This window comes from Pan paniscus, chromosome 8 (genome assembly GCF_029289425.2).
Source record: "Pan paniscus chromosome 8, NHGRI_mPanPan1-v2.0_pri, whole genome shotgun sequence".
In the NCBI taxonomy this organism is placed as follows: Eukaryota; Metazoa; Chordata; class Mammalia; order Primates; family Hominidae; genus Pan; species Pan paniscus.
The window spans coordinates 61,096,818-61,111,914 of NC_073257.2; the positions used below are offsets into that span (position 1 = coordinate 61,096,818).

The 15,097-nt window shown below is 44.9% G+C and overlaps 1 protein-coding gene across 3 annotated transcripts in view; it reads left to right on the forward strand.

Moving 5' to 3' along the window:
- The window catches only part of WDFY4 (WDFY family member 4), a 300,371-nt gene that overhangs the window by 146,309 nt on the left and 138,965 nt on the right, over window positions 1-15,097 (forward strand). For all 3 annotated transcript variants that reach the window (XM_034930476.3, XM_057298884.2, XM_057298885.2), the window contains exon 39: window positions 1,501-1,637. In XM_034930476.3, the coding sequence (XP_034786367.2) occupies window positions 1,501-1,637 (137 nt within the window). The remainder of the gene's footprint in view (window positions 1-1,500; window positions 1,638-15,097) is intronic.

The window sequence follows — 15,097 nt, forward strand, 5'->3', positions numbered from 1 at the left end:
CCTTGGGTGAAAGCAAGGCCACAGGAGCCAACCAAGCAGGAAGATTCCAGTAATTTCTTAGAGGAAGAGGCCCATGTGGAGGCTGTGGCCTGGGCTCAGGAACTTCAGGTTCTAGGTCCTACTCTGTTATCCACCTACCAGCTTTGAAACCTTTCACTGTCATGCAATGTCCTTGAGCTTAGGTTCCTCATGTCCTGTCACTTCAAGAAATGAAAGTTTTCATCCCCAAAATATTAATGTCCCTTGCATTCTATTCTGTTAGTGACCTCAACATTTTTATCATATTAGTATTTGGTACTAATAAACAACATTTTTGCATATTAGTCAATGCAGCTGCAAGAATGAATTTTTAATTTTGTTTTCAAGGTGATCACTGCTCTCAACTTACACCTCCTATCCTTGTACATCTTTCAGAATCACAAAATGTGCAGTGATTCAAGAGTTAGTTATTTCCATGTATATTGTCCCAGACTGTCCAGTGGCCCAGAATCTCCTTCTAAATTGGCTTTCTAAATTAGTCCTGGCAAGTGTGCATATACATATCTGGTTTTGTCCATTTATGCTGCTATAACAAAATACCACAGACTGAGTGATTTACAAATAATAGAAATTTATTTGCTCAGTTCTGGAGGCTGGGAAGTTCAAAATCAAGGTGCCAGTAGATCTGGTGTCTGCTGAGGGCTGTGTCTGGCATCTGCTTCTAAGATGGTACCTTGTTGCTGTATCCTCTGTAAGGGAGAAATGCTGTGTCCTCCCATGTTGGAAGAGACAGAAGGGCAAAAATGGCCTGGGATGGCCCCCTTCAGCCCTTTTATAAGACACTAATTCATTCATGAACGTAGAACCCTCATATTTTAATCACCTCCCAAAAGGTCCCACTTCTTAGTACCACCACAATTGGGATTAAGTTTCAACGTGAATTTTGGAGGGAACACACATTCAAACGATAGCAATACCTATCTACTTTCATGTACTTTTAAAGTCAAAATGTCAGATTCTATTTCAGAGAAAAGTAAAATAGGATATACATATCCATGCACATAGAGTGGAATAAAGTAGTAAAACTGTAAAGCTTACAAATGACTCTCTTTTTGCCCACAGTCCTATATTGAACACTTTCTATGTTCCAGGGTCTTTAAACACATCTTATGTAATATTCATGACCCCTCAATTGGTTTAGATATTGTTATCCCCATTTCACAGGATGAGAAAACTGAGGCTCAGCAACTTTAGTTAATCTGCTCAATATCTCATTGTGGATCAACAAGCCGTGGAGCTAGGAGTTTAGGCTAAGTCTGGTGACCTCAAAGCCCACAGTGTTTCTTAGCCAAAGGAAGGTCAGAAGACGGCAGTGTGAGCTTGTAGCCTGGGTTGTTTCTCTTTTTGGAGGCAACCACAGGGGGCTCATGCCCCTGGTTGGCCCTTTGAAAGCCAAGCTAGCTATGAAAATAGTGTGTGCTCTCACTTCACCTCTGATATTCTTTGCTTCCCTGCCCTCAGCATCTGAGAAGAAGTCACTGGCAAGTCGTTCAAATGTTGCACACCACAGCAAAGTCACTTTGTGGAGTGGAAGCCTGTCCTCAGCCATGAAGCTGATGCCCGGGCGGCAGGCCAAGGACCCTGAGTGCAAGACAGAGGTGAGCCCAGACCCCTTTTCCTCAGAAAAGTATCAGGCATTTGCTTCAAACCCCATGAGTCATATCTCTTCTTTGCTGCCTGTTACTAGACATGATCTAACTCCACGTCCTTGTGAGCATTTGAGGGTATGCATATAGCTCCCCAGTTGAGGCTATGTTTAGGCTGTATTAGGCTGGCTCCTTGTTCCCATTCTCAATTTGAGTCAGACGTATTCAGAGGGCACTAGCCCACCACTCAGCAGCAGCTAGGGGTGTGAGCCCAGCAAAGGTGGACAGAAACATTCACTTCATTGCCAGGAGACACAGGGTTGGGCCACTTTGACTGTGTTGGGTAGGCCCTCTTTACTGTGTGGGGCAGACCCGTTGGGGTTTTCTAATCAATTTCTCAAAACCTGCAAAACAAGTCTTCCTAAAACTCATTGGCGCCAACAATGTGTGTGTGTGTGTGTGTGAGAGAGAGAGACAGAGAGAGAGAGAGATCAGGAACATTGTTGTAAGGTATATGGAGTACAGTGGGTGGGGGGACAGGTTATCTCTGCCCCACAGTGTCTGGGGCCTCGGTGGGAATCATTGGAAGGCTGAGTTACTCATATATCTGGTGGCTGGTGCTGGCTTTCGTCTGAGACCTTAAGAGGCGCTGTTGGCTAGAACACCTACACATGGCCTCCTCATGTGAACTGGGCTTCCTTACAGCATGGTAGCAGGGTTTCAAAAGACAATGGAGAGAGAGAGCTCACCAGGCAGAAACTGCATTACCTTTTATGATCTAGCTTCAGGAGCCATGCAGTGTCACCTCCATCAAGATGGGGAAAAAATTCTGCCCAGGTTCAAGGGAAGGGAAATAGACTCCACCTTCTCATGGGGGAGTGACGAGGTTCTGCAGGAACATGTGGGACTGGAAATGTTGCTGAGGCTCTTTTGGAAATGCATGATCTGTGATATATTCTAATGCCAGTGATATATTATAATGCCAGGGGCACTGATTTCTTCAGAAGTGGACTGTGGTTTTTGCTAGACATGGCTGTAGGGTCAGGAGACCTTGGGCAGTTTACTTAACTCCCCAGTGGGATAAATAACTGTGAGAACCCAGAAAGGTTCCCCAGGGAGGTAAAGTTGACAGCTGACAGACACATTAACATAATCCCAGCTCTTGGCCCATGAATTTGGGAAATGAGGTGGAGCCTAAATCCCACCAGCTCAGAATCTGTAACTGCCTGTAAGTGCCCAGGCAGCCGAGGAAAAGGCCTTTCTTTTCCCAGGCTTTGGGAATCATAGGCTTCAGGGCCTAGAAAGAGTCCAGACATAGAAGGGAAGTCCAGAAATGAATGGCTGGGCTGACCAGCTACCTGATGCTAAGAGCTAAGGGCAAAGCACATGTCTTATTCAGGCTGTATTCTCAGGGAATTGACTTGTTAAAGGCACTGTTCGATAAGTTCATTGATAGACTCACTGATTGAATACATGAATGTGTGAGTAACTCACTCAGATTTTATAATAGCTGCATCAGACAGGTATTATAGCCTTGTTATAAAAATGTGGAAGCTGAATCTGAAAAAAAAAAAAAAAAAGAAAGTTAAGGGCTTTTCAGTCATTAAATGTCAGAGTGAAGATAGGATCCCATCTTTGTGCTGCTGAGGAGGACCTTAGGGAATTTATGGAACTTCTCAGAGCTTTCATTCCTGAACTTACCACTGGGAATATGCTGTTTATAATAGAGCATGTGGAGCCCTTGGAAGCTGTAAATGCTTTAGAAATAGGAGACTGTTTACAAATTCCATTTGGCCTTCTAGCTCTCTCTGCCAAGGTCAAGATCATCCTATAGGTGATATGTGTACCAAGTCCTAAAACTTGGAGCATTCCCACTTGTGCCCAGATACCTGTTCCTGACCAGTGTCACTTGAGACAGAAGGGGCCCAGCCCCTCTTTCCTTGGCTTCATCATGGAGCTTCTCTTCCTTGGCCATTGTCCCCAGGAGGTCAGGACAGCCTGGCTGGGAGCTAGGGAAGGGATGTTAGGGTGCTGGGCATGGGCATTCATCTCATGGGAACCCTCACACCTGTTGATGCTGCCTCTTGCCAGTGCCCTTCTTCCTTCCCCTCTAGTCACTCTCATTGACACAGCTCAGCTGCCTCCAAGTCCTGGGGACATGCGTTGAGCAACAGCTCGTATGAAAGAAGCCTGAGTAGACCGCCATGTTTAGGGCCACATAGGTGTCCCAAGTGGCTTTTAACAGTTTGCTCTTGGCTCACATTGAGAGATCTGGGAGAAAGAATATCCAAAGCCGGCTCTGTCTTGGGTGAGGGCAGGCTGCTGAAGATTTTGTCTTCTATATCCATTGAGGTCTTATTCACTTGTTCATTCAACAAATATTTATTGAGCGCTTACTCTGTACCTTGCTCTCAGCATTGAAGTTACAGCAGAGAACCAAACTGACATATTCTCTTCTCTCAAGGAGCTGCAGTCTAGGAAGTAAGATAGACAATAAGCAAATACATTTGTAAATATTGGGAGAACTGATGGCAATGAGGAAAAACCATGCAGGGTAAGGCAGGGAGGGTGGCGAGAGAGGGGCTGGGCTTATTCAGATGGAGAAGGTCGGCAAAGTCATCTTTGGCAAGGATGCCTTGGAGCAGAGAAGATAATTTATGAAGAACATGAGCTTTGAGATGCTCTGGGAAAGAGGATCAGGCAGAGAGGACAGTTGGGCAATGTCACTGAGGTGTGTGTGTGCTGGGCAGCAAAGGCCAGTGTGGCTGAACTGAAGTGGAGGGAGTCACCCGCAGCCACCCCAGCTTCCAGGCAGCCACGGGGAATGTCTCCCTCACCTTTTAGCACCAGGAAGAACTACTTTTAGCAACTCAAGAAGAGCAGAAATTTAGCAACAGATTGTGTTTCTGTCTTTGATCTGGACACTCAGAAACTGAGAGAGATAAGCATGGTTAAGCTTTTGTAATTGCACACAACTAGTGGGATAAATTTTTGAGCCACCTACGCATACAAATGCATACATAGATACCTTCTCCCTGGCTTCATTCTTCTCCACTGACCCCACTTTCCCTTCAATTTGATTTTTTCTTTCTACACTTTAAATTATCTTGTAGATTTTAAAAGACACATTATTTTTGAAACAAGGACTACGTTTTAATTTTTAAAATTAACTGCATCTTTGCTTAGCAACACCTTGTACTGGTAACTCAGTCTTGGATGGGCACAGTGCCTGCTACACGGTAGGCCCTTAAAGAATGCAGATGGAAGTGCTTAGAGCAAGGGGATAGATGCTCCCCCTCCTTTTGCTGAGATGAAACTTGCCAGCTTTCAGACACTGCATCCATCACTCAACTCTGTGAGATGACTTTGTCGCTAACAGAAGGCACAACTTCTCAGGTACATATGTACACTGTGATGTCATAGGATAAGAGCATCAACTATTTGCCCTGGGGTCTGTTTAATTATTTTTAAAAATTAATTTTGATTATTACAGCTGATTACACCTCAGTGAGCAATGTAATTGATATTTTCTAATGTATCCTAAGGAACATTTTGTACAACATGCTTTTTGTTGTTGAAGGTTAAAGACTCCGTTATTGGTTTTTCCCTAAATATGCCCACATCATTAGTCCCTCCAGTGAGAAGGTCGCCATCTGGAAAAAGCAGCACGGAGACATTATTCAGGCACAAGTGCATGAAATTGGGGTTTCTGCATCTTCTGTCTCTCTTCTGGAAAGAAGAGGCTTGTAATTAAAGGAGTTGGTATTGGAGGAAACATTATTCATTTGGTGTTATTCCTTATCATGTCAGCAGCTGACAGCCCTATAGCACTGACAAATTGTTCCTTGGAGTGAGACATATGATATAGAATTCATAATTCCTCTTACCTATCTTCATTTTCAGTAGAAAATGTTTTATTCCTGGTGGGTGAGCTGAACTTTGAGGCAGGGCTGATTTGATAGATGTTATTTCTTCTTCTTCTCCCCCTGACCCCATCACAGTCCCCTCTGGGATCAAATTGTGACATCACCCACTATCTCTAGAAGTCTGTGAGTGTCAGCTTGTTGGACAGAGGTTGGGAACTTGGACTCCCTTGAGGCCACCAAAGGGCAACTCAGGGTGCAGGCCACTTTCTCATGTCCACCATCTGCCTGAAGAATCCAGACTGCACAGGCTGGCCAGCTCCCCTCTTCACAGCCGTGGATTCAGCTCTGCTTACGTACTCAATTCCAGACTTCCTTGTTTAAAAACAGCTGAAAAGACATCAACAACCAATGTTGGTTTCTTAGTTTTGACAGGTACACCATGGCAATGTGGGATGTTAATAACTTTATAGGAAAACAGGTGAAGGGTAGATGAAAACGCTCTACTATCTTTGTAACTTTTATGAAAATTGAAAATATTCTAAAATGCAATGTGTGTCATCATCTGTTTATATAAAAGCATTAGCAATCAGAAAATGTGCATAGGAGTCAGGGAGCTGGAAGCTGGTTAGGAAGGGGCCATGGAGGAGGTGATGCCTAGAGCTGAGTCTGGGAGGAGGAAGGTCAAAGCCTGTGCAGAGGAGAGCTCTCGGGCAGGGAGAAGGCCAGAGGCATAACAGGTGGTAAGAAAGGGGCCAAGGCAGTGGGTAAAAGCCAGGTCAGGGGGTACCACAGGCCAGCCTAGACACTCATGTTTACCTGTAGGTGAGAGGTTAAACAGAGGCATGGCATCTGCTCCTATAGGTGAGATTACAGGTGAGGGCCCCTGGTGGGGAGCCAAACTGTGGGTAGCAGGGGGCTGTAGTGTGATTCAGGTGGGAGATAGTGGGGGCTGCAGTAGCTGTAGCTGGAGTAGTGAACAACGATAACACACAGAAAATTCTGTTCAAGTGAGGCTGGGACAGGTGAGAAAAGAGGGCCACCCAGGGCAGGCCTGGCTCTGAGAAGAGACAGCACCTGGGGGGGGAAGTCTGGCATTCAGATGGCTCTGTGGGATTCCACAGAGAGTGGAGAAAAATAAGAACCAGAGGAGTGGGGTTGAGAGTACAAGGTGACTTCCAGCCCTTAAAGGGGTGGGAGTCTCTCTGGGCAGCCCCTGACCTGTGTACATAGAGCATAAGCTGGATTTCAGCCCACTTTCATCCTGGGATCAACTGTATACATATGGACAGCTATCCCAGGCAGTGGGCCAGGCAGGCCCCACCAGAGGAGGGGGACCCACTCACCAGCCTGCCAGCAAAGATTGGGGGACTTATAGAAGAACAGGATTCACACGGAGGAGGGCAGAGCCCTGTGTTCCCCACAATTCCATGGCTTTAGGAGATAGCTGAGCAAGCTTCCAGTTGCTGTTTTCAAAGCCAGATATTAGCAAACTGAAATGGCCCACGCAGGGAAGTCAGGGCTGTGTAAGAATTAACAGAATGGGATGAGAGGGCACCAGAAGCGTGAGGATGATCCACTGGAATTGCTAAAAAAAAGTAAAAGCTTTCCGTAGGAATTCTACATCTGCCCTGGCAAGGACAGGGGAACATTAGAAGTTTGCCCCACACCTTTCTCGGGGGTCCCCTAAAGGCTGCCCTATGAGACCTCCGATGAAACCAGCAGTGCCCACCATTGGGCGCCTTGGAGACTTCAGAGGCAGGGCACTTATGTGGGCAGGGTGCCTGGGGTCTGCCATCAGCTCCTTCCCTGACCAGGTGCCAGACCTGCCGTCACCCACCCTAGCATGAAGTAGCTCTGCCCCGGCAGAGGACAAGATGCTGACTGAGGCCAGCAACTCAGTGACAGCTCTGTTAAGGGCAGCTCTGGCTGAGGTCCTCGGTGAGGGAAATGATGTTGTTGACTATCCCCTCTGAGCACTTCACCCATTATCTTTTTGAAAAAAAAAAATCATTGTGGAAATTCTCAAACATATACATAAGTAGTAAAATAATGTGATGAATCCCCATGAATCTATCCATCACTTGACTTCAACAATTTTCAACTCATGGCCAATTTTCTCTCCTTATGACTTCCCACTTCCCCCCTGTGCACTGAATAATTCTGAAGCAACATCCCAGACATCGTATTATTTCATGCATTACTGTTTCTGTATGCTTATTTTCTCTTTAAAGAAATCATGGGGCCCAAATAGAGATTGCAGAGAGGAAAGCAAATGTGCAGAACTGGAAGGCTTTAGCCATCATTGCGGGAGTGATCAAGTAGCACCTGGTCTTGCTTGCTGGCACGTTTGTGTTTATCTCCTGCTGATGAGAGGAGGGTCTTGCTGAGGCTGAGGGCACGTTGAGCCTTGGAGAATCCCATGCTGCAGTTTCAGGAAGAAAGGCAATAAGCTCTGCAATGACACAGCTGCTTTCTAGTTAAATGCTTGGGCTCTCCATGTTCAGGAGCTGAGCAGCACTCCAGGCGCAGGCCTCAGATTTCACTTCCCTGGGATAAAAAGCTCACGATCCCAGAGAGTACTGGGAGTGAGAATGGATTTTTGAAAATAGAAAGAACTGGTTTGAAATGCAGGGGAAGTAAGTGGTACAACAGAGCTGAGCTGAGGATGTCAAAATGCAGTTGTGAAAACAGAAGTCAGAATTCTCCGAGAAATTCTTCTGAAAAAGAGTTAAAGATCTTTAAAGGGTTGCATGACATTTTTAAAATCTGATATTCAGAAGGTCATCGTGTGAAACATTTTTACTTAAAGTTGTAGTAGATTCAACATAATGTTCGTGGGAAAGAGAGAAGGGTCTCCCCAGGAGATGAATATGACTTTAAGAGAGGGATTTGGAGGTAGGTGGCCCAAACCTGGAGGAAAATGAAGACACGTGAGGATTTCTAAAATGCAAGAGTCAGAGGACCCAGAGAGAGGTGAGATCCTGTGATAGGTTCTTACTGGCATGGCAGGAAAGCAGAAAGGCCAGCTTGTATCCACAGATCAAGAGAAAGCAGGCTGGAGGGATAAATTATTAAAAACCACAGAAAAGACAAGGGAGACTCAGAAAACCTGAAAACAGTGTTTCTAAGAAATCACAATGCTGTATTGTTGGAAAACGCAGTTGTATTCAGTGGGAGGAAAAGTCTTTTGAGTAAGTAATTAAAGAGGACTATCTGTTAGATAAATAAAACCACTCAGAAAGGAAAGTATAATTTAAAAAACACTTTGAAAAGTATAAACTGCTCTACTGCCGCGAGCCATGTTCTAAGACCTTCTGCTAAATGGAATATTGGTTTTCTTAATTGTGGTGGGCAATGCTGCCAAGGACCTCTTTGCTCTTGGTGCTTTTCCTGAGATAACTGACCCTAAAAATAATGCCTCTCTCCCAGCCTGGCCTGAGAGCTCTTCATCGTACTGTCTGGGCTAGGAATATTTCCAGACGGGATATCCATTATGCTCTGATTATGGTGGTATTTGGGGGCAAGGAAGGAACAAAAATGTAATGAAGTCTAGTGTTATTTTTTAAACCTCAAAAGTTTCTGTTTTCACTTCAACTGAAAGTAAAGTCTATGTGGCCTGTATCATTGCCCTCAGTCTTGCAGGCAGCTGTGCTTCCTACGCCGCACCCAGAATGACCTTCCTCAGAGGGACAGAGTCTGGTGATGGAGGTGGGGACACACTGCAGCATCAGGGAAATTCAACCAGCCTGGGGTGGTGGGGAGGGGCTCCATTATCCTTTTAGGTTTTCTGGACATTCAACCAGAGCCTCCTCTCTCATTTTTGCTCTTCCCTTGACACACACACACACATACACATACACACACACACACACACCTCTCTCACGCACACACACACACACCCCCACTCTCTTTCTCTCTCACACACAAACGTGTACATGCACACACACCCCCCCCCCACACACAGACACATCCCATTGTGCAAGCAATTGACATTAGAATTCACCTATCACACCAGTGAGAAGGAAGCAGGAAGGAGTCTGATCAATTGCACCAGAAACTCAGCAGCAGAACTGAACAAGGACGAGAGTTCCCTACAGCCCAGATTTTGAAAAAGTGGCAACATCATCAGTACAGCATTAGTATCCAGAATAAGGGGGAAGGATAAGAGCTGGATGAAGAAAGACAGTGGTTTTTCTTTTTCCATTTTAAGGAAGTCTTAAGTGTCTCTGGTCTATCACAAGTGTCTGTTATAGGAGTCTGAAAAATACATGTAAATGAACAAAGCAAACACTGATACATTTAATGATGTTTCTTTACTGAGTGCATCATTTGTGAGACATCTTTATCTTCATAATAGAAGGATAATTAACATCACTAATTATCTAATTAAGTTCATTAAGCATCCACCAACAGAGCACCGTGAAGTTGACATTATGTTCTACTGTCAACAAATGCTTTTGATTTCTTAGGAAGTAATTAAAATGTAAATTAGCATGCAATTATATGCACAGGGGAAGTTTTGAATTAGATATTCATTTCAAAATTGCTTAGAGCAACACAGTTTTTGTTTGTTTCTTCTTCAATAAAAGCAGTTATTTTGCTGCTAGTGGTATATATTAAAGTTTCCATTGGACTGTTCAGCTCTTGAGTGGTAGCAAGGTAATAAGTACTATAAGACACAGACTGTGCCATTGATATATTTGTTACTGCACTTTGTGCTTTTTTCTTATTTGATCGTTTTGTGCTTTTTTCTTATTTGATCATTTTATTTAATGTTTGTTTATATTTGTGTCCTTCATGTTTAAACATATTACAACTGATTTTTTTTTTCGGAAAAGTTTCTGTAATTCCTGCCTTAAATTCTCTAGCTGAGCTTTCCCTTTAAAGGTATTTTAGGGCAAATCTTCTAATGTATGTTTTCTGTCAGGTTAGGTTCAGGGAATATCATCCATGACTTGCTGAAAATAGGTTACGCACATTCCCTTACCCATGCAGGAAAGAGAAACTGCACATATCAAACTTGAAGTCCAGCCATCCTTAGTTGTAAGTTCACATTTTCCTGCTTTCTTAGGGCAGAGAGCAGACATGGAGCTTGTGCAAGCCCTGTGAATCAATGGAATATTCTCCATCTGAGATCATGATGGCTTCTGATAAAATATTATAACTGGAATGGGCACACTGTAGTGCTAAATGCAGTAACCTTCTTAGATTAGGGGTCTTCCTGAAACATCACAGAGTCACTGCACACCTGCTGGAAACAGGCTACCCAAGATAGAAGCCAGCATGTTCAAGTCTCCATAGCTTTCATTTTTAAAACAATTCTGATTGAATCCTGAATGCCTATCTTTTAATAAAGCAGCTAGTTCAGTGGATGTGATGTCCACTCTGTTATCTTTGTACATGAAGATGCCGGACCACTTGAGCATCAAGCTGATGTCACCTGATGCAGATGAGAAGAGAAAGTCTCTACTCATGACATCAAACTCCCTCAACTTCTTCTTGGATGATTTTTCCAGGAATAATTGGTACTGGATCCAGGCCCCTCAGTTTTGTGTGGAGAAGATTTGAGATAAATGCAAAGCAAATACAGAGGTCTAAGGGAGACTGTCTTTTGTCCCCTTAAAAGGATCAGTGTCAGGGCCTGACTCTGAATAGAACTGGCAGAACCACTAACAGCCCATCAATGTGGGTGCGGGCAGCTATCCTGAGGGCCCAAGCAGAGAAAGACAGGCATCATCATTGCACAGCAGCTGGTGGTAGATGTGAAACCAGCTGGTCTGTGGCAAGCAGTGTCCTCACTGCAGGGAATGGTCGCCTGTGCCAGACGAGACAGCAGTCGCCAGGTGTGTCCTGACTTCTGAGCTCTGCAGCAGGCCCTGAGCTGTGGTGTGGTCCGCGGCTGCCCAGAGGAGGACGCCTTGTTCTCATTTGACTGTCCAGAGGGGCTTTCTCCTGCAAGTTCACTCGAAGGACAATGGCTGGGCTAGCAGAGAACCTGAACTAACAAAGGGACCCTGATGCTTAAACCGGATGATGCTGATCTTCTCCTAATGTGCAGCAAGCTCCTACCTCAGCTAGTTGATAAAAATTTCCTGTACCAGAAATGTTGGTTCTTGTTCTTAAACCTTATCTTAAAATGTAGTCTGCCATGTTGTGACTTAAGTGCAAAGTCCACACACTTAATGAATAGTCAGTAGCTACAGTGACTTGCTTTGTCCCTGGCTTGCTTGCCTATCTCCTGCCAGTCACACTCTTCCTGGTCTACAACTGTTGCTGAAGGAGGAGTCTGTCTCTCTACCATGGGTTCTGCAATCTGAGAGTGACCCAAATGCCATCTCTTTGACTGTTCTTTTGGCCATGCAGCCTGCCAAAAAACGGGGTTAAAGTTGGTTTGCTTTTGGCAACAAGACTATGGTCTGAAAACCCTTCCAACAAGGAAGGCACTGAGGTTATGCAAGCTCCACGAATCAATGGAATGTTCTCATCCAGGTAACAACCACTGCCCGTTTAAAGGTGCATTGTATCTAAATGATACCGAAAAGTCCTTAGGGACATATACTCAGTTCCTTCCCCAACAACTTCGACCTGAACGGAAACATCTAGTTTGGAAAGATTAACCAGATCTCACCTCCATCTGCTAGGTATTTGCTGATATTCTTGTTTCTTTCTCCTCTATAATGACTTAGTTTATTGCAAAGCCAGGCTGTGTTTATATGCCATATATGAAGGCTGTGATTGAGGAAAAAATTGAGTAATACAGAGTCCACATCTGCAGGTCAACTTGCAATATTTTAATTTACTTAAATACTTTACCATTTGCAATTCAACAATACATGGAGTATTGAGTAGGCATAGCACTCCTTTCTATGAACACAGAGATGACACATGGTCCTTATATTTAAGGAGTCCTTATAGTCTGCTTGTTTATCTCCCAAGTTAGATGACATCCAAAAATAAATAAATAAATAACAGTAGATGGATTTCAGAAAAAAAATGTATACTGTATGTATCAAGATTTTGTAAAGTAAAACAGATTTAAAATTAATTTAGGGATCTAGCAACTTAAAGGAATACTGGGTTGAATCCTTTTGAAAATCGAATGTAGTTCTTTAAAGGATACTTACATGCAAGCATCTATTTTGAGGTTCAGATTAAGATATACTGGACTTCCCAATGTAAGATGTACCTGCATTCTGAAAATTAGAGTAGTGGTTGGGGGGAAAGGTATCACCATCCCAGGAGATGTTTTTAATTTTCAAAAATTATGAGTTATGAGGAAACACATTTTTGTGTATTTATCTACATTAAGTATTTTCAAAAACATATTCATCAAGGCAAAAATGCTCTAGCATTCAAAAGACAGAAGCGTCCCAAACTAAAAGATAAAATGGCAGATGGCCGTGGAGGGGAGAATCAGTCTGGGCCCTCCTGAGGCACTGCTGCCATTCACAACCCGCTAGGCCCCCCACTCACATCCGGGCCGCCTGGCGCCTGGCGCCTGCCGCATGAGTTACAGCCGCCTTCTCGCCCTGGGACCCATCTATTATGAGAAACCATTTTGGTTAATTAAAAAAGTCTTTCAAAGTCTCAGAACAGGAAGTTCTGAAATTTTCTTCTCTTCATTGTTGTTGATGGGGGTTGATGTAAACTTGGCTCTTGGGCCTGGCAAAGAAGGAAGGAGAGATGGAATGTGGAGGAGAGAGGGGAGACAGCAGAAGAAAGCACTGAGTCCAGGCCGGGTGCAGTGGCTCACACTTGTAATTCCAGCACTTTGGGAGACCAAGGCGAGTGGATCACCTGAGGTCAGGAGTTTGAGACCGGCCTGGCCAATATGATGAAACCCCGTCTCTACTAATAATACAAAAAGTAGCTGGGTGTGATGGCACACCCCTGTAATCCCAGCTACTCGGGAGGCTGAGGCAGGATAATTGCTTGAACCCTGGAGGCAGAGGTTGCAGTGAGCCGAGATTGAGCCATTGCCCTCCAGCCTAGGTGACAACAGCAAAGCTCCTTCTCGAAAAAAAAAGAAAAGCACCGAGTCCAGCCCTGGCCCAAGAGTGAGACTTGGGGCTCCCAGGTGCTTGTGTATCCACTATCATAGGGAGTGACAGTGGCAATGGTTAAGATCTTTAAGTCAAACGAAAGAGCAATTGAACAAGCCTGAGTCTGATCCACTCTGGATTTAAGGGATTCCTCAAGCCTAAGGCCTGCTGTGCAGCTCAGGTGACTGTGAGTAAAACAGATAAGGCTCCCACACTCTGTTTGAGGGGAAGCAGATGGCAAGCACATGGGAATGCATGAGATAATTCTAGGTACATAAAGTAATCTGAAAGACCTAGATGATGCGCCAGAGACTTAACCTTGTGATGGCTGTAGGTTGGAAGGTCCAAGAAAGCTTCTCCAAGGAGGTGATAATGAGAGATGAAGGAGCGGCCCTCCAACATCTGGGGGAGGAGAGCTTGGGAAAGGACCCAGCAAATGCCAAAGCTCCGGGGTACAAATGGGCTTGTATATTTGAGAGCAGAGAGAGGCCCATGTGGCTGGGCACAGACACCCCTTGGGAAGTGGGAGTGGCTCAGAGGTGGTGGCAGGAGCCGGCCACCAAGCATCATTCCAAGTTCTTCAGGGAATTGGGAAAGTTGTCTGTAACTCTATATCTGTGGCCTCTATATCTGTATTTTCATCTGGCTCTAGCTCTCCTTCTCCTCTACCAAACCCCTGTCCCCACTCTGAGAGGGCTTCCTTCAACCTCCCCCACACACTCATGATTTCCTGCCATGTTCCAGGCCCTTGGGTTAAGGCCAGGGAATACTGATGAAAAAGGGCACAGTCCCTGCCCCAGGAGGTCCTCCTGCTTCTAGGCTGGTGAAATAATTATGCTGTAAAAAGAGGGGCCCAGAAGAGAGAGGGTGCAAGTCTGGTTTGGAGGAGCTTGATCTGAGACTTGGAGGAGGAGGTGGAGGAGGAAAGATGTGAGGGCAGGTTGATGGTGAGGAAGAGCCCCCTCCAGATGCAAAGGATGGACCCTCGTGATCATCTGCCTTGTGGGCCAGGTGCTGTCTTGGCATTACTGGAGTATCCTATCCAGTTCATCTTAATTTTATGTATTTATTTATATTCTGACTCTCTCCCCAGAGGCTTTATGGTACCTCTAGATGAGGATGTGTGCAATAAAATAAGGAAATGAGATCAGGAAAGAAAATAATCATAGAAGAAAGTCAATTCCTAGGAAATTCAGAGCTTGAATATACAGTCTCTAAAGACTCACCATCACATACCAGCACTGTGCTCCAGCTTCCTGAATGCCACTGTGGAGTGGTAGGCAAGAGGGTACACGCATCCATTCCTCATCCATCAACTGTGCTTCTGCCAACAGCCAGGTCCAGGGCTGGAGAATAGGGACACGGGGTGAGCAAAGCAGATGGCCTCTGCCTCACAGCTGACTCTGCCCCATCCTGCCATCATGTCACCCCCACTGTGAGTTTCTAAAGATCTGAGCTGACGATGTCATGCCCCTGATCAAAAACCATCATTAGTTTCCAAGCTGTGCAGACTCAGACTTGTACCAATGGAGTTAAGAAGCCTCGTGTAGCTGACCCCAGCTGC